This window comes from Rhipicephalus sanguineus, chromosome 4 (assembly GCF_013339695.2).
Source record: "Rhipicephalus sanguineus isolate Rsan-2018 chromosome 4, BIME_Rsan_1.4, whole genome shotgun sequence".
Lineage (NCBI taxonomy): Eukaryota > Metazoa > Arthropoda > Arachnida > Ixodida > Ixodidae > Rhipicephalus > Rhipicephalus sanguineus.
Genome location: NC_051179.1, coordinates 34,085,295 through 34,110,213, shown reverse-complemented (window position 1 = coordinate 34,110,213; position 24,919 = coordinate 34,085,295). Strand labels below are relative to the sequence as shown.

Sequence of the window (24,919 nt, the reverse complement as noted above, 5' to 3'; positions counted from 1 at the left end):
ACTCAAGACTTTCTTTCTTCAAGACTCAAGACTTTCTTTCTTTCTTTCTTTCTTTCTTTCTTTCTTTCTTTCTTTCTTTCTTTCTTTCTTTCTTTCTTTCTTTCTTTCTTTCTTTCTTTCTTTCTTTCTTTCTTTCTTTCTTTCTTTCTTTCTTTCTTTCTTTCTTCTGTCTGTCTGTCTGTCTGTCTGTCTGTCTGTCTGTCTGTCTGTCTGTCTGTCTGTCTGTCTGTCTGTCTGTCTGTCTATCTATCTATCTATCTATCTATCTATCTATCTATCTATCTATCTATCTATCTATCTATCTATCTATCTATCTATCTATCTATCTATCTATCTATCTATCTATCTATCTATCTATCTATCTATCTATCTATCTATCTATCTATCTATCTATCTATCTATCTATCTATCTATCTATCTATCTATCTATCTCATTGTGCAATGCTCTCTCCTAACTGTTTCCTCCTTTGATGCCGGTAATTGGACCTTCATCCACGTACTTAGCAGCGTAATGCTTCAGTTGCTGCAGGCAACAACGACGGTCATGCCATGCGTTCATATCAAGGCAACGATGAAACGTGACAACGTGAACTTGCAAATAACCTCGATAAAAGATCACATTGCCATATCAGAAACGGCTGATCGCCGGCAAGCCCGCGATCGAGAGCGCATCAATTACTGGAAAACGGTGTACAAAAATACGTATGTGGCCGGTGCACCTTCGAGGGCCTCATTTCTGTATGCGCTCGCTGCCGCTGGGTTTATCGCGTACGATGCTGCCACTGAAATCTGCGAGTTACGAAAGCTTAGCTTTATAAAATAGCTTGGAAGTAATCGTTGCGCGAATATATATGTCATGGTAACCATGTGAGTATCCTGGTAAAGAGCGGGCGTGTAGCTCGGCTACCTTAATTAATGAGGTCGCTCTCGGTCTCCGTTGGTTGATCTCGGAACGAAGGAGGAGACTGCGCGCGCTTTTGTGAGAAACGGCGACCTCGTGTGCGCGGTTGACGCTCGAGGAAACCTGAATGTAGTCGCCAGCGCTGGAGAGATAACCCGGACCCTCATATATTCCTGCCTTCAGAAAATTGTGCGCGAGCGAGCGAGAAAACGATGCGTGCAGGTACAATAGCCGCGTTACTCAAAGACTCCAGTTATGGGTATGCTTCTCGAGAGAGAGAGAGAGGAGCGTGCTTTCCCGCAGTACGCTTGTACTATGCAGTGAAGTTGACTGAATGCGATTGATTTCGGCACAAATAGTGGAAAAGGAAGAACGTTTATGTTACCAGAAGAGCGCTCTGAGCGCTACGACTTTAGTATTTGGGAGTGATGGCGGATACCTTTTAAAACAGGCTATCTGCCATTTTGGAGCTGTTATCATATTCTGTATTCCTGTTAGTCTGCAAACATGCTTTTTTGGTCTTTTTCTCAATATGCGCTCAACAATATGCTTATATTCTCAACTTTTTTTTTCGTACGTCTGCTTTATGTCTCCGCTATTCTTTCCACCTTGTCTTGTCCGCTAGAGTAAGGTAGCAAACCATGCGTTTATCTTCCGTTTACCTTCACTGCATCTGCCTCAGTCGTCTGTCTCTCTCTCTGTTTGAACTTGCACTTGTACTTGCATGTGTCTGTTGTCTTTGGGCGCGCTTATGTTAGAAATGGTACAGCACACCATTGAACAAGACAAGTCCATCGCTTGATTCCCGGCTTACTTTTGCAGCGACAGCTCGCCTGCGTTACTCGGTGCACTTTGCGTCGCGGTAAATCCTCCTTGTGGACTGCTTATACATCTGCCACTGGTGGGGCGTGAAAACCGACTGTCTCACCGCTGAGAAAGCGTCTTTGCGGCTTTTCGCTTAAACGTTGGCTGCATCTTTAATGCACAGGGAGGATCGAACACGCCGAGTTGGGAGACGCGTGGCAAGATTATTCTTCGGTAGTGTGTACACACAAGGAAAGAGTTTTGTTGCAAGCTCTATACTTCCGCCGACCTTTAGGAACAGGTTACCGGCTTTATTTATTTGAGCGGCCTAGATTCTTTCTTTTGGCTTTCAAGTGTGTAATGCACGCGACTGTACTCGGCGAAGGCTAAGGCCCGAAGGCTCGGAAGAGGGAGAGCTTCGGTATGGCGGGATAAGGGAAAGCAGCGTTGAATACAAGGAGCAGAGCGGCTCGCTCGGCCTAATCGAATGGAGCGCGGCCCCGCGGCCACTGGTGCAAGCAGGAGGAAGGAGCCAAGCGTGGAGCAGTGGGGAGGCGAGGAGCGCACTACACGAGGTCTCAAAAAGCCTTTCGGTGTATGGCCGCCGCCGCGGACTTGTTAGCCCGCGCTGTAGGCTAAAAACGTGTGCTGCTGCTGCTACCGGTAGCACTACGGGGATGATAGGGACCTTAGACGAGAGATAGGAACGCGTAGGAGGAGCGGGAGGGTCTCTCCTCGGTGTTACCGGTGGGGCATGTCGAAGCGTAGAAGGACTGGTCCGCTGAAAGTGATAAAAAGAGTGAGCTGATTCGATGTATAAGAGAGAGGAAGAGACGCCTGTTTCCTTGCATCCCGGTCGCGGTTATCTTGTCCGTCTTAACTTATTTTCCGTTTTCCCTTATGGCCTGCTGGCCCGTCTTTCGACGTGCGAGTTTATTAATGCTTGTCTTTATACCTAATAATCGAGACAACCACACTTCGTCTTGCTTGCTTTCTTGATCGCATGCTTACATTTTTTGTGATTATTTTTGTCGTCTATTTAGTACATGCTCTAGTATTGGACATGCCGCTGCAGTGGAGCGTCGCGAGATTTTAAGAAAATTTTTGCGTCAGGTTTCAACGCGCAGTTTTGGTAAAATATGATAAGGGAAAGGGAAGACGAATTGGTGAACACCATTGCCGTCTTTTTCTTTCGTTAATTTTTTTTCATCCATGGTGGTATTTATCTATTTAGTTCGGTTTGCCCACGAATTGTACGTCGTAATCTTTTTTTTTTTTCATGCGCGCAATTCTTCCGCCTAGCCACCGTTCGCTGTCTAGAAATATTTTCCTTGACAAGGCGTCCAACGAAGCGGCAGCGTTTTGAAAAAAAGAAATAACTAAGACCGAACACGATTTTCTTGCTCTCGTTTCTTTTCTTGTTTCTTTCCACAGCGTCGCTTCTGACGTCTGTTATCTATCTCCATTTAGACATTTCCGTCCCCCCCCCCCCCCTCCCCCGCTTTCGCCCACCTTTCGTCTTGCGTATTATACGGACGGATAACGGGAGAACTCACACATCACGGGCTATCCTATTATTATATTGTCCCTACCATTCGACATTTTTTTTTTTTTTTGCTAAGATCGGAAGGGGATAGCAAAAGGAGAAAATACGCGTGCGGCTCCAGGGATGTTTATTGGTCTGGACGAGGCTGGACAGGGACTGTGGAACGTCGTATATGGGGGCTCTGCGCGGTGTCCTGAGGCCCTTCGCGGGGCAGCGCTGTCCTGACACGCGGACTCGGTCGTCTTTATCCTTTTATTTCGTGAAATACGTCCGTACGTATACGTGTGTGAGAAAGGGGGGATCCCTGGGGTCTCGTTCAACCGAACTACGACCTCCGTTACAATCACTCAGTTTCTATCTTTCTTCCCGCATTTCTTTCTTTTCTTATCGTGTTATGTATGTACCAGACGCGCTGTTCTCGTGTTTCGTGCCGGTGTCCTTGTTACGAGCTCGCATTCTTCGCTTCTCCAACAACTCCCGTGTCATGCGCACATCCTCCCGCGGTCGCCCTTCACGCGCCTACAGCCCGTTTCTTCATTTTGGACGTGTACCCTCGGATTCTATCCTTTCTTTCGCTAACCTTTCTTTTGCTTAGCCATTCTTCCGCATGATACGACAACGCGGGGCGCGAAAATTGGCTAGGAAAGCAGCAACGCCACCGAAAGAAAAGGACAGGCCTCCTGTTTCATTATTCTTCTTCTTCTACGGCTGTGTCACTATGGAAACGGCGGCTGTTTGCAGAGAGAGCGAGGAAGATCCGGCCGGAATAAAAACGGCGTTGCCCCGGAACGACGCCTCGGCGCCTTTGTGAGCAGTTTTAACGAGTTTATCGCGCCAGTTAGGCCGTTAACCGAGTTGGACTTGCGTGAGAAGAACGGAGGGAGAGGGTTACGTAATTGGCGGGATGGGAGAGGAGGAAGCCGGCTATGGGCGGCCATTCATGCGGGGCCTTCGTGCGCTCCGCAAACTGTTGCATTCCAGGCGCGACAGACCGGCCGCTCCGGCCTGTAGTATACATACGCAGCGCCTTGATTAAATTTTATCCTTTGATTCACTCCGGTTCGTGAAACTCGTCTCAGGTTATTTTTTGCCTCTTTTCTGTATGGCCTCACTCCCCTCTCCCTTTCTACTTTTCTCATTTATTCCTTTTTCTTTCTCTTTTCACGGGGTGCAGTTGAAATTTCTCCGCTAAAGAAATAAAATGAACAATATGGCCGGGAGTGTGTTTTCTGTCTGGTTTGAAGCAGCGCCAGCGTGCTCTCGCCCGCATTAGCGCAACGTAGTTTACCGTCTGCCGCGACATGTCACGTGTTATACGTCGAGAAGATTGCGAGGGCTTCTTCCCACGTTTGTGTTTGCAGTGAGTCGCGCTCGGCCGATTGGACACCGTCAAAGAGTTCGATGAAACTTTGCTCGTATATAGGGTGGACCTTCCGGGAAATTTTGTTGTATTTTGCAGTTTGTCCGGTGCATACAGTGCACTCTTTGCGCATGTTATAAGGACGCAGCAATGGAAGAAGTTCACTACTTTTCGTTGAGTCGAAAGGCTGCCTTGCGCTCTGTTCGCGGTACTTCCTGAAGTTCTTGCTGTTCCGGACGCGTCTGAGAGAACCTCTTCTCCTCTATTCAGGAAACCTAATATTCCTGGTACTGGGGAGATGTAAGGAGGAGGCGAACTGTTCCGTATCGCCCACGCAGCGGACAGTTCAACTTAGACGCTTTTTGATTACTTCAGGGGAGCGGCTTTGTGAGCAAATTGTCCCGGCGAGATGGACGGGAAACCGGCAAAAGCAGGTTTTCAATGGAACTACGTACTTTTAAAAGGACACGCGGAATGCATACGGCAAGGATATATAGCGCTGAATCGAGGAAGGGCGTCGTAATGTAAGGGTCCTTCAATACTTTCCTAATAACATTTAAGATGCGATCAAAGTAAGATGTAGTTTCGCAGTCGCCGCAGGTAGCATTACTATTGCCCATTGTGAGTATGTGCAAGAACGGTCGCTTAGCAAGCCCTAAACTGTACAAGTACCAGCGGAGATGAAGAGCGTTCCCGTTCGAGCTAGCGTGAATTAGCACGACGCAGAAAAGGAAAGCACGACACGCACGAAGAAGAGACGGGACAGCGCTAAACTTTCCGCTATTTATTTCATTACCTTCGATCGATCGGGTCTTCTTGTACGCAATTAGGGCATCAGCAAACACAAATCATCCTACTCGTGTTGTTAAACCCCAGATGCCCCATTTTCTTTCTCGACAAAGCTATAGATGACGAACTAACACTCATGTGACCCAATTCTGTTGTTGCTTCAGTCTGTCTTCCTTTCCGTGTGACCTGATTACGGTAAATACTAATAATAACAATTGTTGGGCTTGCGTAGCGTTTATAATAATATCCGGGGTTTCACGTCCCAAAACCACGATATGGCTATGAGGGACGTCATAACGGAGGGCTCCGGAAACCTCGACCACCTGGGGTTCTTTAACGTGCACATAAATCTGTTAAATCCGCTAAAACCGTTAAAACACGGTCCTCTAGCACTCTGCCTCCATCGAAAGGCGGCCGTCGCAGCCGGGGTTCGATCCTGCGTCCTTCGGGTACGAAAACGACCAGTGGGAACACGAGGTCAAAGTGCCCACGAAGGAGAATCATATAGGAAATGCGTATACGAATACGCAAAGGTCATATAGGCTGCATGCAACCTCTGAACACTGGACGTCATCGGGAGACGTCATGCGATCCGCTTGCTCCTTGCCCCCTTGTGCAAACACGTCATGGAAATCATTGGCTTATAAAGAATCCTCCTTGAGAGCTGGTCTCGACAGCCATCGCCCTGTAGCCTCACACGCGAAGGTTGTTGACACTCTACTTAGGCAGACAACTGAAGGTGGCGTAAAAGCTGCAGAAAACAACGATGCTGTCTGCCCCCGATTTCTCGGAAAGCATACTTCAACACCATGTGAACACCATCGCAGGCCAGTATATAGGTCTACCTGGCAGGTGCCTGTTTCTATACGTATGTGATAGCACCTCCCTACCGAAAGCCAGCCGCCTCACTCAACTGACTGCATTTGTTTTATTATTTGGAACTTCCCGCGGTTTCCACTATACCAACGAATGGAGTCGGAGCCTTGAAAAGCTTGTTTTATCAACATTTTATCGCCCTCTCTCGCAGTGAAAATTGTCAGCCCGCTTTGTCTTCGTTCTTTTTAACTTCATCTTTTTCCCTCTTACTTGCTTTATTTTGACAAAGCCGTCCCTTGAGAACCGAGATGCGCCGAACACTATACTGCCTGGTATTTTCCGTCTGAAGGAGATTCACGCAGAACATTTTCTTCATTATTTTGTTGTCATTTCCAGTGAGGGCTTTTCGAGTCTTCCACGAGCAAAATACGCGCATCTGTCAATGTAATCCGGAAGCCGAGTCCGGCACTTCGTTTTGTGGGATAGGGAGTGCGTCTTGAGTTCCTTATTTCGGGAGTGTGCGGGACTGAGGTCCGGCGCGATTCCGCTGAGAAATATTAGCCTGGCTGTTGGGAATTGCCCGCATATGTGCGTGCGTGCGTGCAAGCGAAATCACTTGAACATGCCATCGACGCGACGCCTATATGGGAGGGCCGAGCTCGGCGCGATTTCGCGTGAATAAGACCTCAGGAAACGTTTTCCTTTGCTTTTTTATATATCTCTCCCTTTCTTCCAGAAGCCGTTAGAGTTAGATCCATCTCTGTCTTTCGACTGATTGTTTCGCGAAACAAGCGCAAGGAAAAGTGTTCAGTGAAAACGTACGGTAAGACCGCGGACGGCGCAATCTTTTATCCGCACTGGAAAGTGCAAGACCCAACCGGTTAACTGCGCAAATAAGTATAAAAAAAGGGAAGGCGGTGAGCTGACGTGGAACAAGCGAACCGTTTGACTCGAGGGAGTTTGGAGGTGGCGAGGGTAACGGGCGCCACCGCTACACGAGCCATTAGTTACTCCCGACCTAGCACGCTAACGGTGCAGGTTTATAATTTGTTTTATTTGTCTCTTTTTTTGTTTAAAGCAACGGTGACATCTAGCTGAGCGCACTTGTTTCTGCCTGCCTAAGCTTCGATGCTCACTTCCCGTTTCACCTTGCTTCTTTTTGTCTTCTCTTTAATGGCAGTTCTTAGGACTGCTAAGTTTGAGCTACGCACTGTACGCCCTGTACCAACTTGATTTTTGTGTGTGTGTGTTCTTAACGTTCACATATGTCGTGGTAACGAGGCCGTTATTTGTGGACTTCCTGATTCCGCTATACTATATACTGGCGTGCTTGTGTGTGTATATGTGCGTATGTGTGCTTAAGTGAGGGTGCAGTTTTTTTTTGTTTTTTAACGCAGCCGCGCTACATTTAACACTACCGCATAGCTTTAAACCAACGATTGCGTTGACTTTAGCACAACCTTTACAGTAACATTAAAGCTAAGTTTGCGGTAATAACGCGCAGCTTCGCACCGTGCTAGTTTTACGACACCATCGCAGGCACACGTTATTCAGGTGACATCGCATGCGCGGTACTATTAGGGTGTTTTAGCAGCACCTGTTTACCGTAAGGTAATGCCGTACTGTCGTGGTTTTCACGCCTCTTTTTTGAGTATTCAGGACCTCTATTAACCACTTCGATCATCTCATCACGCTATACCATTCACTCGCGTGGCTAAAACGTTTAACAAAGCTACGTGCGGTACGGTATTACCGTACTTACTGTATGGTAAACTGGCACTGCTAAAGCACTCTATTGTTCTCCTTACAGCTAGCAAAGTGCCGTTTGCGCTCTCTGTCACAAAGTCTCACCGCTTGCCTTGGGTACTCGCATTGCTCCGCCGTTTTATTTTACGTAATAATTTTTCTATCTAGTCCAGGAGCACTTATGGCTGATGCATCGTCCTGTACTTTAAAGAAAACTTATAGGAACGGAAAGAAATATTTTACTACATCGTGCAGATCGCGTCTTCACTTATCCTTTGCGCGAGAAACTGCAACTTCCAATCTATACAGCGAATCTGCAGGAAGCTTTTCATTTTTCCCGTGCTCGCTATCGCCTTGGTCGTGCTCTGAATAAAAAAAAATATAAATAATAGTAATCGCACGTCGTTTCCAGTGCACGTCGCAATTCGCTGCCTCGAGTTCATTTCTCGCGACTGCCGCGAGTGCTCGAAAGCAATTGGGCCGCGCGGATGTGCGAGAACCAAACAACGTGTAATTAGCGCGTCGTCTCTCGCTGGTCGTTCGCGGCACCTCTCTCTCTCTTTCTATCTCTCTCTCTCAAACTCCCACCGTTTACTTTTTGAACAGAAAGCAATTCTTGCTCAAGGAAAACGAGAACATTTAGTGTTTCCCCAATGTGACCTTCTTTCCTCCTCTCTTTTACCCTTTCCCTCAACCCGCCTTTTTGGGTTTTCTTTTTTGCTTTCTCGGTCTCGGTCTCAATACGAAACCGATTGTGCCAGCACCCGTGGGTCTTGTTCTACACACTGACGCTTTGTCTGCTTACCGTCTTTCGGTTAACGATGTCTTTCTTTCTTTCTTTCTTTCTTTCTTTCTTTCTTTCTTTCTTTCTTTCTTTCTTTCTTTCTTTCTTTCTTTCTTTCTTTCTTTCTTTCTTTCTTTCTTTCTTTCTTTCTTTCTTTCTTTCTTTCTTTCTTTCTTTCTTTCTTTCTTTCTTTCACCAAGCGTACACAAAGGCTCACTTGCAGCGTTCAACCCCTCTATCGAACCCCTCCGTCTTTACTGTTCACTCGAAAGAGTTTGCTGTCACACGACGTTTCCTTTATTTTAACCATTTTTCTTTCTCTTTCACGGCAGGGGCATATGGAACGTGCCTTTCCTGAACGGGGCGTACCTGATCAATGGTTCGCTGGTCAAGTCGCGCGAGAAATTCCCATCCTTCATCAACGGTCTCCTGGATCCCGACATGGCCTTCTGCAAGAACATGCGCGACAAGGTACGTTTATGAACGACCGGTCCCCTGCATCTTTTCTTTTTTCTTTATCTTATCGTGTTTTGTTTTTTTTTTTTTCGAAATCCCGTTATCGACTGAAATCGTATCTCCTTTTCCCTCTGACGTCTTTTCGAGTTTCGATTCCTTTTCATTCATTTTTGATTTGTTTAATCCTGCCGTAACTCTAGCGATGGGGGTTATATCTCACATTTTTTACCCCTTATTTTATTGCTTTCGATGCCGAGTGTCCGACAAAAATTTAACGTCGTACGTCTATTGTGTGCGCTGTAGTTTATCTTCCCCTGCCATGTCTGCCGCCTTGTAGTATCTACCCAATCTATAGAAAACGGCGTTTGGGTTTGCCGCGTCGGCCTTTTGTCTGTTTTCTTTGTCTAATCGAAATTTCGGTTTCCGAGTCGGAAGGTGAGGGGAAAAAAAAAGAACGATATTGCTCGATACGTAAAACGACGTCGCGCTATAAAAATATGACGGCTCCATTTCGCGCGCGCGAAATTAGATTGGCCAGACGTGGATAACAGCAAAAAAAAAAAAAAAAAGGTATAATGTTTTGGTGAAGATAATTGCGTTTGTTTCCGACGCGACCGACGAAACGGTTGGTTCTATGTTCCAGTATAAGTTCGGGACTACATTATTGATGCGCTGAAGAAACAAGCAGCCTATACGTCATAAGCGAGTACGACGCTTGAAGTTCTCGGGTTTAGTTGTAGTGAAAGTTGTTTAATAGTAGTGAGTTTAATTGTAGTAAAAGACAACTTACGACGTGTTTCTCTGAGATCACTGTTTCTTCGGGAAGCTTCTCTTCGGCGAGATTGAAAATAGAAAAAATCACGCCATCTCCCGCTAAAGGGGACCATGAGGCGATGCGAAGCAGCGTTTCGGCATGTCGAGCCCGCGTTTCAGAGGGGCAGCGGAGAGGGGGAAGTGGAGAAAGGAAGGGGGATGGCAGAGGGGGAAAGGGAGTGGAGATGAGGTGTGTGGAGAGGGTTTGCGCTTGCGCAGTAAGGGTGGTCACGCCGCACACCACCGGTTTGAACTCCGCCATAAGATGCTTCGCATCTAGAAGAGCGGGGAATACGAAACTGCTTGCGTTTACATTGGGATCGTGTGCACTGCAGCACTTGCAGATGGCTAGGGGCGCTCAGGCGTGCTGAACTCTGGTCTCTGTGCTGTGTCGAAGTTTCGCTTAATCTTTGCCAGCTTCTACAAAGCCTCCCAGGTTAAAAGAATCTTGTCATGCGTTTATAGAGAGGACAAGAGACACGTTTAACCGTTACCGCTGTGGTACGTCTAAAAGAGTCGCTGAAGCAAAGTATTAAGTTAGCGTTAGTAGACAGTGCTTGTGGAATTCAAATCATGTCAGTTTCCGGAGCTCTTAGATTAAAGTGCCATATGGAACGCAAGAACCAATCCTGTTCTTGAAACAGAGTTGAACATATTTTTGACCTAACAACGACATTCCTTTTTGTCGCAATTTCGAAAGCACTCCTGTCGCGCGACAGCCGAAATTTGTACTGGAGGATCTGTCGTCACTGTGCCACGTGAAATCAAGTCTCGTAGTGACTGAAGTTTCCATCGTCACGCCAGTGTCTTGCTGCCGCAAAATCTAAATCTGTTGCGATGAAAAATAGCCGTGTTGCACACGGCTGGACGACATCCTTACTGCACAATGGTTCCTCGCATTGTGGGGGGGGGGGGGCACTCTAATAATAATTTGAAAGAACGTGAGCTTGGACATGTTGGTGATCTATCTTAACATCTATAGCGCACAGAAGGGACAGGAACACAAGGATACAACGTGGACGCAGCGCTGCGTCCACGTTGTATCTTTGTGTTCCTGTCCCTTCTGTGCGCTATAGGTGTTAATAATAATTGTTGGGGTTTAAGTCCGTAGTGTAGGGCTCCGGAAATTTCGACCGCCTGGGGTTCTTTAACGTGCACCTAAATCTAAATACACGGGCCTCGAGCATTTTTGCCTCCATCGAAAATGCGGCCGCCGTTGTCAGGATTTGATCCCGTGACCTCCGGGTCAGCAGTCGAGCACCATGGCCACTAGACCACGGTGGCGAGTACTGGGGGGACGTTATCTGCTCTCCTTTTCAACTGGGGACGACGCCATTTTGAAATTCGCTCACCGCGTCCACTTGATGGCATAGGCTTTCACAGCGTCTCTTGATGACCGCTTAAACGTCTAGTGTATTTTTATGTTACATTCGACTGGTTGCTGCCGCGCAACGATTCTGCATGCATTCCCGGGGAGCGCTCTCGAGATTGAAATCAGTGAAGGCCTGTTGGAGACGAATGTTCAGCTGCCTCAGGAGTAGTCGGAGGACACTCGCTATATTTGTTTTGTTGGATCTCGGTTGCGCTTCAGTCTCGAAGATGAAAGCACCGAAGAGTGCTCTTAGAGCGCGGCACCCTGCATGAACTACACGAATGCGTTTCGAGCGCTTTATTTCTGCCTGCAGAGTGTAAAGCGTGCTACAAGAGCGCCCTAGAGTGCTTGAAAGCGACCAGTTGAGCGTACCATAACTCTCCCCATTGTTTTATGTAGGGTAGATTGTCTTGGGCCAGCTGGAAAAAAAAAAGAGAAAGAACTGATAGCCGAGCAGCCATCTTTACGTGCTGAGCCTGTGACAGCACTGGACGCAATCAAACTATTAAAGGGATACTGACAAAAAAATTTCTGAGATAGCCTGTGGGATCAATTCTCGTGAACATGCTTACATCATTTACCAAATCTGCACAGCGAATACAGCTTGGAAAGTAATTTATATGAATTTTGAAGTTCGTATGCCCGATCCAGCGCTATACGCTGCACCTCGCGACATTAACATAATACAAAATCACCTGAAGGTGACCCCAAACTTCCGCGACGGCACCATTGCGGACGAGCTCCGAGATGCCCAGCTAAATCATGACGTCATAGTCGCCATTGCACTTTTACCGCGCTTGCGCTAGCAGGCTCCTATTCGGCGGCTGGTCGCGAGTTCGTGCCCGCGGTGAACGTGTGGCAGCCTCAAGAAACTCGTTTCCACCAGATGACGATGACGACGGCAACGATATCCCGCAGCACATTCCGCATGCGAAAGAACGCGAGCTGACTGTGCAGGCATTGCGGAAGTGCGTCACAGTTCTGTGTGCCGTTTCATACGCTAAATGGCGTCGGTTGTACACGGCGGCTTGTCGTTCTCGGAGCTCTTGCAAACCGAAACTGAGACTGGTCGGTAATAAACAGACTGTAATTAATTATCTGTCGCGCGCCACATCAAGCGATGTGCCGTGTTACGACTGTTTTGTTATGACTTATTTCAGTGGCCGATAAAACACTGGGCTTTTGTTAACGGGGATTAACTGAGTTTAATAAGCGTTGGGGTACGAGAATAGGTGTGGCTACATGGAGGTAGGAATGTAGAGTGGAGTGTTCAGAGGCGGGGGAGCCCGATCCGGAGGGCCAGACGAAACTTGATACTTCGTGAGCCCGGAGTTCATAGAGGAGGAGGAGGAGGAGGAGGAAATAAACACAGGAGGGGGAAGCGGAGAATTTCGAAGGAGCGTGCGGCTTGCGTAAGACATTGCACGCGATGGTTGCGCCATCTCTGGATCCTTCTTGTAACAATGACTAACAGGCCTGCGGCGACATATCGCTGCAAAAAAAAGGAAAAAAAACAAAAAAAACACACATCAACATTTTTGTGTCAGTACCCCTTTAACATGTAACTCGTGCTTCCCCGAGTTTGAGTCGTGTAGTTTAAAATAATTTTTAGACATTCAACCTGAAGCGCCTTCTAGAATGCTTGTGAACCAGAGATGAAAGATAGGTGGCGGGTCCTTTTTTTTTTTTTGTTAGGCACGAAAATACGAAGGCGACAGTTTACGAAGCCAAGGAAATCATGGTGGCGTTATTTGTAGTTTTGGATTGAAGTGTGATAATTATGACATGAAGGGAAATGAAACTGGACAGAGGAGCTACTTTCGATTGCCGAAGTGGAGAAACGGCAAGCGAGCTTTTCTGCGAGGCAGCTGTGTTGTGCGGATGAACCCACTTGCTGAATGCGAGCTGTCCGTCTTTTATTCCCCCCCCCCCCCCCTGGAAATCAGGGGCGTCCTTGTGTTGTAAAAACTGAATTTAACACGCTGTGTCTGCTGTACATGTGTTTATCGTAGACATTCTTCACCCGGTGAATTATTGGAACATATTTTTTTTTCTATTTTAGGGTATATTTATGTTCCTGACAAACATGGATAACTACGGTCACCTCATAAACGCCGAGACATTTGACATCAGGCACAAAAATCCAGACTTCTATGAAATCTACAGCAATCAAAAGGTACGTTACTACGTTTTTAGAGTCAGTTCTTGTGTGGGCATAATGTAAGCTGCAGCGTCAATTATGAGCAGTACTGCAAGTTCAGAACCGCTCATACAGTATTTTTCTTGAAATTGTGATGATTACTTCAATTATGGCAAATTATTTTTGTATTATTTCTTTTGATACTCTCATTTTGAGGCTTCTTAATTACTGAAATTACTGTTACATTGCAACTAGTGTATGTCATAGTCACATGCTGCTGTAAATGTTAAGCATTTTTCTAAGGGGTCATGAAGCACCCCTTGAGCTTGTTGAAAAAACACATCCTGCGGAAAGCTGACACGGCTGTGAACTGCTCAGCCAAATATTGCAGTCGTGCATGCCCCGTAAAAACTGCAAGCGGAGCGCGAAGTCGCTTGTTTCCTCAGGCGCTCTCTTTTCAAACAGAGGTCGGTTCTTACGCTCGTCGGTGGGCAGAGCGCCGGCCGGTTGACGTCGCGTATCTGCTTCTCCGTGTCGCAAAAGACATAGCATCCTCATTGGCCGATAGCCGACATAAATCGAGAGCGGCGTTCAGATCAGATGCGCTTCTTGCCACGGGGTGCCGGCACTTGTCGGCGCCGCACTCCTCAGTCTGCTAACTTTACACGGTAGCCACACTCGCGCACGCGAATCACAGCGGGAGAGCAATCGCGTTTCTTGACGCGCGCTGACGTAACTTCTTTCCCCTGTGCCATCCTTCTCTGTGTAACTTCCAGTGCGCTCGTTGGGACAAGAAAAGAGAGCAAGCGCTGAAAGCGTGCGCCAAACCCCCGTAACTCCGTTCGTTCTTGACGGATTCGAGAAATGTTTGCGGCAAAAAGTAGTTCATGACCCCTTTAAAATGTTCAGTGGCAATCAATTAACTGCACAGAGGAACTGTTACGAGAAAACTGGCGTTTACGATCGACGTGCAAAATCGAGCATCAAGTTCATAAGTATTGCTTTCCTTGATTTAATGCTGCAACTGACAATCAGCCAATTGTTCCATGTTTTTGCATAGTAGGTAATGTGATGCATGTGACACCTACTATAATGTTTTGGTTGCCTCAAAACTACAGAGCATACCAATTAGATTATAAACAATTGATTCATTTTCAGAGCCTATATTTTTTAATGTGTTGTGCTGTTTGCCATTCACATCACCAATATTTACATAACTTCTTGTTGAGTGCACACATGTCTCTTCCCTTTCCAGGACTGGGAACGACGTTACCTTCATGAAAATTACACCAAAGTTCTTGATCCCAGCTACAAGGTTGATATGGTGAGGTTCAAAAACACCTGTTACCATTTGTTATTTATTTTTGTTTGTCTGATTTATTTCTCATATCTTCAAGGCTCCAACATCATTGCAGAAAGGATTAGTCAAACACAAACAAATGTACAAATGCAGTAACGATTGTCAGGTGCACTAGTGCAGAGATGTTGAATATTGTGTTAGTGATGAGTGATTGAGGTCGAAATGAAAATTCAGTACACACTTTTCCTAGCTTAAAGACTTAAATGGCAGACAAGTACATCAACCTGTAGGATGTAGTCCTTGTATAATGAGAATATGGGAAGAGTAGGGGTGTTGTTGTTCAGAATTTGTTATAGTGAAAATATTAAAAAAGGCAGATATAAGAATGTGCACAACATGGCAGGATATCAGAGCGTTTATTTCATTCATATAGCTAGCATAGCAAGAATGCTGTCATAAAATGAAGCCCGTTGTGCAGTTATGAAGATTTTGCAGTGGAATTTTGATCTTTCTTTCTTTTGTAGTGACTGTTCTCTTTAGTTGCACAGTATGCTTGTTCTGGCAACATTTCCCTACATTTCAGCCTTGTCCAGATGTGTACTGGTTCCCAGTTGTCAGCGAGACCTTCTGCGAACATCTTATTCAGATAATGGAAAATTTCGGAAAGTGGTCCAGTGGCACAAATGAAGTAAGAATTTTCTGTAACACTTTTTAATACCTCAAAAATATTCATCTGCATTTCTTTATCTTCCCCCTTGAGTTCTGGAAAGCTGTTCTGGCTGTTTCATAAGGAAAACAACATACAAAAATAACACACAAACAAAGTTGGGAACATATTGGAAATTTAAATTGAATTAAGTATGAAATAATTTTTGTGCAAGGTCATTACACATAACAAGTAAAAAGTGAGAACAAAAAAGTCACTGGTTTAATGATTCTTCATTTTAATGGGTAGGACAATGAGTGTACATTCAAATGCATAACACTGTAATAGGGGTGAGTTGCAAAAATTGCAGTATTTTCTATTACCAGCAAACTTAAGAGGAATGAAATACAGTTGAAATAGTAAATGCACGCGAAGATGCACGAAATGCACCACCCTTAAATTCCGTACTAGATGAAAGGGTTGTACCAAATTTGTAATATTCCCAAACATATTTTTTGTTCGAATTTCGTGTACGAGCCTCTCATTATGTCTTCTGCTGGAACATTTTCCCAGGATGAACGACTTGCTGGGGGTTACGAGAACGTACCAACTAGGGACATCCACATGAACCAAGTTGGCTTGGAACAGCACTGGCTCTATTTTCTCAGAGAATACATCAGACCTGTGCAAGAAAAAGTTTTCTTGGGATACTTCCATGATGTGAGTAGCTGGTCACTTTAAACGTTCATGATCTACACGATGTACAGAAAACGTTACTGCTTGTTACCATAGGCCATATAAATTTGTAATTTGTAATTCTGCCACACGCACTTTGTGTAGGGTTATAAGAAGGCTCCATAAATGAGTCTTAAATGCTGAAAAAGAGGCAGACATATTTTGCACATTCTGTAATTACAACTTCTCCTGCAGAAAAGTAGTTTTCCTATATGTTACATGAATAAGTGCTGCTGCTGGAAAGAGCGTTCGTTATATCAGTTTACATTTATTTATGCATGTATGCATAGGAACAGTCAGTAGCTGGAAACCTGCACCTTTCAGAGTAAAGTCTTAAAGGGGTCATGAAGCACCCCTTGGGCTGATTGAAAAAACACATCCTGCGGAAAGCTGACACGGCTATGAACTGCTCTGCCAAATATTACAGTCGTGCGCGCCGCGTAATGGCCACAAGCGGAGCGCGAAGTTGCCGTTTCCCCAGGCACCCTCTTTTCAAACAGAGGCCGGTTCTCACTCTCGTCGGTGGGCGGGGCGTCTGTCCGCTGTACGTCGCAAGAGACATAGCATGCTTATTGGCCGATAGCCGACGTAAATCGAGAGCGGCGTTCGGATCAGGTGCGCTTCTCGCCGTGGGGTGCCGCCACTTGCCGGCGCCGCACTCCTCACTACACGGTAGCCGCACTCGCGCAAGCGAATCACAGCGGGAGAGCGATCGCGTTTCATGACGCGCGCTGGCGTAACTTCTTTCCCCCATGCCATCCCTCCCTGTCTAGCTTCCAGTGCGCTCGCCGGCACGAGAAAAGAGAGAAAGCGCTGGGAGCGTGCGCCAAACCCCCGTAACTCCGCTGATTCTTGACGGATTCGAGAAATTTTTGCGGCAATCGATTCGGGAGGCAGTACACTCCGATACTGAGGCCATTAGATCATTACTTGGAAAAGTGGTTCATGACCCCTTTAAGAGGAAGCCTTTGCTTGGGTTCAACTCTAATTAACCTGTCAAATACATATAAACGCAGAGGTACTTTTTGAGAACAACTACAGCGATGCGAATGAAATTTTGATTGCATTTGATAGGGGAAATTATGTTCTGGAATTATTGGAAGAATTTTAATTTATGACTGCAAGATTTTGAGGAAGATTGCTTCAAATGGCAATATTAAAAAGAATTGTAGCACAGAGTTTATCAATATATAACTCCGAATAAAAGCAGATATTGTGGTACTTTAAACTGCATCTATCAAGAGTATCTAAAATGAAAAAGTTTGATGCATGATCTTATAGCCTACTTGAGATTTTTCCTTATGCTGTAAGAAGTCATCGTTGTAATGCTTATAAGCTTCATCATTACGCTGAATCGCGAGTAGCACTGCTGCTAAACAAAATTATGTGATCTAAAAAAATGATGTGCTTGAAGCTTATGTGCTTTAAATTTGCTGCTGCTTTTGTGCTGCATCTGCAGATATATTGTCCTTAATAAATTGTGTATAAACCCTTCAAAAGCTGTGCTCAGGCCAAGATTTTTAAAAAATGCAGTCTGTCACCTGTTCTCACTTTTCGGTGTTGTGTCCATGCAAGTTAAAGCTCGCAGGTTGGCTTGTTTGCTGTTATTATAACTTTTACAAGGATGCTTATTTGTACGCTATTAAGTGTGTGTATCCTTACTAGCACATTTATGATTTCAATTCATTAGATATAAGGTTCCTTCATTTACAGTTTCCCAACCATTCTTGCAATTTTTGTTTCATGTACTTGCTACATTTCATATGTTACTTGAAAGTAGGAAAGTTTTGCTAAATATGCACGCTGATAGCATGAAAACAAATGTATTGAACGTATTTACTAAGCATCCCCTGCTAGATCCAGCAGAGCCCTGTGAACTGATGGTTTGCATAGTATGGGCATTGTCTATCAGACATCACACATGAACGCTTCGTCGGCTTTCATTCTAAAATAATTTTTTGCACACATTTAATATTCAAAACCGGTCTTAGTTCGTGAACAACTTGTGATGCCTATTACAATCCAGTCACGCCTAAGAGAAGGCGTTATCTTTATATGCATGTTTTAAGGGCATAGAGCCTGCGTTTATTATTTGTAAAAGCTTGTTTCTTGGTTATAACGTAGGTAGTCAAAACATTTCTCTGTTTATGGCCGTGCCATGTGCAGGTTGGAACTGCCAACACCTTCATATCTGTGATGGGCTTCTTTGTCAACCAAACTCGCCAGAGGGCTTTGATGCGCTATCTGGGTCGCATGAACTTTGTCCTTTGTGTTTGCTTCTGGCACTCAGGCACCATGTTCTGCTTTTCAGCCTCCAAAAGCTATTATGAACTTTGTTGTTCGTTATCATCCGGAGGAGCAGTACTTCCTACGTCCACACCATGACTCATCGACATACACTATCAATATCGCCCTTAACAGACCACATATAGACTATGAGGTAAGTGAATTAATGCGATATGCTTGCTTTCGGAAGGTCAGGCTATTGTTGCACCCTCTTCATGTAGTCCACATCTAATATAACCTCGTTTGCAGTTATGCTAATTCTGGCATTATACAGTGTTTCAGCTAGCAGCACACCTGAACATGCACTCTGTATAACCAAAAGTTTACCAAACGTTTGTTTTAAAACTCTACATCAGAGTAACTACCTCTGCACTTTGTGGGATACTTTTGTTTTCTGATATTGCAACCACACTGGACAGCTGTATTTAACCTTTTTGAAACACTTGCTATTTCATGTTGGAAAAAATGAGTTTTGTGAGAACTTATTTGCAAATTTGAGCATGCAGCTCATAATCACATTCCTCCATTATTATTTTAGTGGTGAAATGTCACTGACAATTTTTGTAGAAAAGTTGACTGCGGCGGCATTTCTTAATCAACATCCGTTCATCAGTTCATGCCTCCATGCTTCACGGGTGTCTGTTTTGTTTGCATTCTTCTCTGAAGTTTTCCATATGTCCATAACAATCGTTATTTCCATGCCATCTCTTTGATGCTTATAGTCTTTGTGAAGGCAGTGTAAACGTGTTGAAGGCTTTTCACTAGGTTACACTTGTCAAACCAATGGATACAATCATATGATCATATGGTCCCAGTTATTTCACCGAAATACTGCATAATTAAAGCTTCAAAAACTGCTACAAATACATATGAATGCCTGTGTGCCCTTCATGGTATTACTGCTGTCCTCACCAGCAGTGATAACATCACAGCATCGCTCCAGGTTCATTGCAGCTCGAAGATTGCCAGCATCAACGGGAACTACTGAGGGGCTCCTACAAAACATGGGCAAAAAATTGCCACGAAGAATAATTTATGTTGGCAGTAAAATGTAGAGAACGAAAAAATAACAAAAATATGGCAGCAAACATGACATGAACATTCTGGGTCTTCAGCATATGTGATAAGGCAAGAGAGTGTTACCACATATGGGCACTGCTATTTCAGGCGAAAACCTCTGCTGTAGGGAGGTATCGTGTCTCCTCGCACTATGTCTTCACATTTCATTTGCCTCTATCTCTGCTATTTTTAAATGTCTGCAAACTATTTTCGAATGCTGACCTCGTAAGTTATCACAGCTGTGTGTAAAGTAGGCACTGCTACATTTTTAAACACAACAGATCAGCACACGTGGGTGTAGCTTGGATTGGTGCTCACCTTGCTGTACATGATCTTGAGTTTTGATTGTCTGTAAGCATAGCAACCAGCTGTAAAAGGGTGCATGTGTTCCCTCTCGATCTCTTCCTACTTTCTACTTTTATTCTCACCTTCCCCAGTGTGAGATAGCAAGACATTCTGGTTAATCCCTCTGCCATTTCCTTTTCTTCAGTCTCCCTCTCCACTTTTTCCGAACCACTTTAAAAGTTCTTACCGTAAAACAATCACAGACTGGTGCTTCATCACTTACATTGTATAACCAACATTCTCAACAAAGCAAAATTTCATGTAAACTGAGATGCATATGTACCCCTGTCTTATTCCAGGGTGGTGGCTGCCACTTTCTAAGGTACAACTGCAGTGTCGTAGACCTCAAACGTGGCTGGACCTTGATGCACCCTGGACGTCTGACACATTATCACGAAGGCCTTGCGGTTACAAAAGGGACACGCTACATTATGGTCTCTTTTGTGGACCCTTAAGGTTGCTGCTTTTGTTTCCATTTGCACTGGTGTGACTATGTGCAGCAAACTATTTCATATGGAAGCTTGAAGTTCTTATTCTTCTCCTGTTCTACGAGTCATCTAAATTGAAGAAATGTTGTGCTTGAATCTTTGTGAGGGTTGCAACACATGATACTCTAGGAAAAGTTCATGAAGTCTGCCGATGGTTCAACGATTTCCTGTGAATTGCTACCAGTGAAACTGTTTTTGGGAAGCGTCCCTGGATCTTTCAGTTCAGTGTATGAACAGTGGCTAGAGGTCCTCTTGCAAATGGGGCTGGTATTTTAAAATTTCTCAGATGTCACTATTCGTAGCATGTCTGAAGAGGTACGGAAAGGTGTAAGAGGACTTTAGAGTGAAAGCATGTGGTGTGTGTGACAATATAGGAGAACGGTATTTTTTTACACGTGCCTTTAATAGTCTCACGAAAAGCTGTATGGTGTCATCATGCGACTCGGAGATGTTATGACTGTTTCCCATTGCTACTGTCATTTATGCTTCTACTTTCTCAAGAATTCAAAATGAATGTGCAAGGTTTACATGATTTACTATGCTTTGGTGTGCTGTGTACTTGTAATTCCTATATTTTGCTCATGTCATGTTTTTTATGTCACAAGATTCTTGCTCTGAGCAATGGCTTTCTTTTTCTTATGATTAATTACTATAAGCCAACCTATTGAAGTGACCTGCAGTCTTTATACAATTGCAGTTATTGCATGTAGTGGCTATCCTAGCTTTATTGTGTGGAATAGCAAATAGTTGATGATGACAAGCCTAAGTACACTAATGTCTGCACTTGTTAGAGTAGCAACCATCATTTTTTATTTAGTGCTCTGTCGTTTACACTCTCTCGGTCACTAGCGTATAGTGGGATGTTTGTCATGGCTTCACAGCAATTTGTTTGTCTTTGTATCGTGCCATCTCTTACCATATTATTCCTACTTCTATGAAGAACTTATCTCTCAATTTAATTCAAGCTACTGCCATTTATGCATCTAGTCAAATTTTTACTTTATATGCTGTATCATAGCACAATCAGTACGTGAAGGCAATGGCTATTCATTATTTAAAGTTCTGTCTTGAACAAATTCTGTTTCGTTGTGCAGGCTAGATTTGTTCAATTGTCACTGTGTATTTCTAGATCACCTTTATTTTAGCAGCAGTAGTTTTTCTCTTGGAGAGTGTGACTGATCTGAATGTGGTGGCTTTTATAAGGACAATGTTTGGTATGTGTTTATGGTGCCTAATTATTTTTGCAGCAAAATTATCGTCATTTTGAGATGAGCCTGGCATATTCATTGCCACCTGACATGCAATACTTTATACTGAATTGCAACAAATAATGATAAATGTAATGACAAAGCAGTCACCTATAGATTCTTGTTTCTGGACACAGGACTTTGTCAGCATAACTTCCTACAATGTTTTTTTTTTAATTCATGTTGCTGCCTTTTTTGCTTTTATTTGACAACTTACTCAAACACGAGCCATAATCATTATGTGTTGGAAATATGTGCAGATTCGTTACATTTTTCAGCATAAAAATGTGAGTAAAAAAGATGAAGCATTTTTTTATATTAGCATATTGTAGCACACTCACTGATGTCAGCCAAAACAATGTGTTGGTATATGCAGTTGTCTCTATTTGGTGTATTTTGTCACTTTATAAAACCTTTGCACATTTGCCTAATGCCGTGTGCTGAATTTGGATCTGTTGGAAAGGATACTGCAAATTGTTTATGTGCACGAAACTAGTGTGAAGCATGTATCTTCTTGCAATAGTGTTGTTTCCTTGACTGACGCCTTCAAGTACAGTAGTTTAGAGGACATGAGTCGAGAGAAAAAGACATTGTAGCCAATGCACTTGCTTTCGACTCAAAATGTGTCGTGGACAGACAAAGTTGAGTGGTGAGTTTGCTAGGAAACTTTACATTTATGCAAATGATGTGCCCCATAAGTTTTCATGGTCTGCCATTCTCTCCATGTGCACACGCTAGCTGTGTGCTAGCTGGCAGCTATGAGCTCGCCAACTACGCATGTATTACAAGTGCCAAACTGTCCTGACCACTAGGTTTCTTATTTACATTTTTTGACTATTTATAGATCGCAATTTTGTTTTATGCTCTTAACCTGCTGAAGCTTCCGGTCGCTGCTTGTGGGGCTGCTTTTTTTGTTATTTTTCTTGTAGTCTAGTCTTATAATCAGCGCTTGAGAATGTTCTCAAAGAGGAAAATTAAAACTAACTGCGCAGAAACATTCAGGGCTAGTTTAATGTAGAACCCACATTGCTCTTGGTTGGAGGACACTTACCTTTTTCATATACCCTGGAACCAACCAAAAGCTTCGCAGTAAACTCTGCTGCATCTGCCATGTATATGTTACTTTACCAGTTATCATGCATGTCTGTGACTTGGTTTTCCAACAAGTGATTTCATAATTGAATGCATTGTAGAGGAATGAGTTCATGAAAGTCGCACGTATCCGGTGTCACAAGTGCTTCGCTTTTTTGTTGCACCAATGTTTTAGGTTGGTGTTCGTTGTTGCTGCTTGCTCTTTCTCTTCTAATGGTTTATTGTAGGTGCCAATACTCATTTGCAATCACTGTTTAGCTCTCATCCCAAGCACCACTGAGTGGGCCTATGTAAGCCTGACGTCACATCCGCCACCATCGTAGGGCCTGCATAGTACATTGATGGGTTTACAGTGGTGCAGCTTTCCCTACTGCTGAGAATGGTTCTTCGGACTTAATTTGTGGCCAATACTTGAACACAGCTGTGGTTGAAAAACTGCTTGAAAAAATATTTTGTACAAATAAATAAACAGTTTCTCAGAATGTGTTTTTGCCTTGTCATGGTTTCGTAGGCTTCCCTTCAGCTAGGTTTTGCTCAAATCACAACATAATAATTAAATCAAAATGAAAGAGTTTGTGACAACATGTAATGATTTAGTGCCTATCGCTCCAATATCTTTCTGATAACATTTCTGAGGCCACGTTTATTGGTCTCCTCGTTCAACACTCAGAAATGATGAATTTCTTTTAGAGACATGAAACGTTGCCATTGTACATGCATTTTGCCTTCGGATAAGCCTCTTCACGCTTAGCAGAGAAGTTTGAGACTGGTTTCACCGGTGATTCTGCAACTACAGTTTTAGAAAAATTCCACAAACAACGATGCCTAGTGTTCCCAGAAAAGATTGGAAGTCTAGTTACGAAAAGTAGAGCGAGAATTAAAAATATCGCAAGCACAAGGTCATACTTTAAAGTGCCCTTAAACCACCTCCGGTAATTTTTTTTAACATTTCAAGCAAACGCGCGCATCGAGTTCACAATGCCGTCACGATCACAATGCCAAACGCGGCAACGCCACGAGCCGCGGGTGCGCCACAAATTCAAAAAAAAAAAAAAACAATCCCCTGCCCTCTCTGGGCCTTTCGTAAAGACCCAGCGTTCGCCGTGACGTCAACAACATTCGTGTCTGCTCATGTCATCCACAAAAAACTGTTTGCTCGCAGGTACGCGCTCTCGCTGCTCCTCCTTGCAGAGTGAGGAGGAGAGGGGCCGACGGATGGAGCGCGAAGGAAAGCGAAACGAGCGAGGGCCTCTTTTGTATCAAACGCGTGTAACTCCGCTATTACGGCGCCGTTTCGAAAAATTCTCACGACTACGTGTTCGTTGTAAACTCGTGCACAACCGCAACACCACAATTAAATTTCGACCTCTGGGTTGTATAGGGAACCTTTAATGTTGAAATGACCATAGATTTATCTTACTGCAGATAACTCATGCTACCACAAACTGCATCATATGACGGGACGCATTGAGCTACAGAGTAGAACCGTTGTGCTCGTATCTGCTCTCTGTAATCAGTCAATGAATTAACACATTCTCAAGATATCAGTACACACACAACCGACTTCCACGTCGGCGTACCTCTCCCCATGAGAAAAAAAATTGCCGTGGCTGAAGCGGTTAAACCAAGTACGTAACAGCGATGTTTTATTTTAAAAGTAAGGATGCCTAAGCATTCGTGAGTCGTCGATTGTCCGAATATTCGGCTTTTTAACCGCGTGTTAGGTATATGCCGATTATTCGGGAAAATCCAAATGTGTATTTTTCTAACTATATATGCTCGATTAAGCCCGCAGTTTGACAGGGAAAGAGCAGCGATGGTCCGCAGCCTGAAAATTGGTTGTCATAGGCACGTGTACCGTGCATTTGAAGATGTCGTTTCTCCTGAGGCCTCCCGACCTGCACATGACAGTGACCACTACGCAGATATACCGTTCTCCAGAACCGACGCAGCTACAAGACTTCGTTCGCTGGCACGTGAACTCACACTTGCCCAGTCGAACTCGGCTGAATTCACCAACGCTCGTCTACACAGCTTGGATCCCAACCTCCAGCTCCGTCTTCCGTCAGGAATATCGCGAGCTGAGGAGACGCTTCAGTGCCGCCTGTGGCTTGGTGTGACATTCACGAATGCCTACTCCTGTCTGACTGGAATGGCCAACAACTCTACATGTAATTACTGCAGCCGCGAAGAA

At 44.4% G+C, this 24,919-nt stretch overlaps 1 protein-coding gene across 2 annotated transcripts in view; it reads left to right on the top strand.

The window, feature by feature from the left end:
* The window catches only part of LOC119389743 (procollagen-lysine,2-oxoglutarate 5-dioxygenase), a 143,535-nt gene extending 120,306 nt beyond the window's left edge, over positions 1-23,229 (top strand). For both annotated transcript variants that reach the window (XM_037657123.2, XM_037657122.2), the window contains 7 exons: positions 9,079-9,217; positions 13,450-13,563; positions 14,783-14,851; positions 15,411-15,515; positions 16,047-16,193; positions 18,520-18,648; positions 20,198-23,229. In XM_037657123.2, the coding sequence (XP_037513051.1) occupies positions 9,079-9,217; positions 13,450-13,563; positions 14,783-14,851; positions 15,411-15,515; positions 16,047-16,193; positions 18,520-18,648; positions 20,198-20,353 (859 nt within the window). In that variant the 3' untranslated portion in view covers positions 20,354-23,229. The remainder of the gene's footprint in view (positions 1-9,078; positions 9,218-13,449; positions 13,564-14,782; positions 14,852-15,410; positions 15,516-16,046; positions 16,194-18,519; positions 18,649-20,197) is intronic.
* Positions 23,230-24,919: the final 1,690 nt, after the last annotated feature.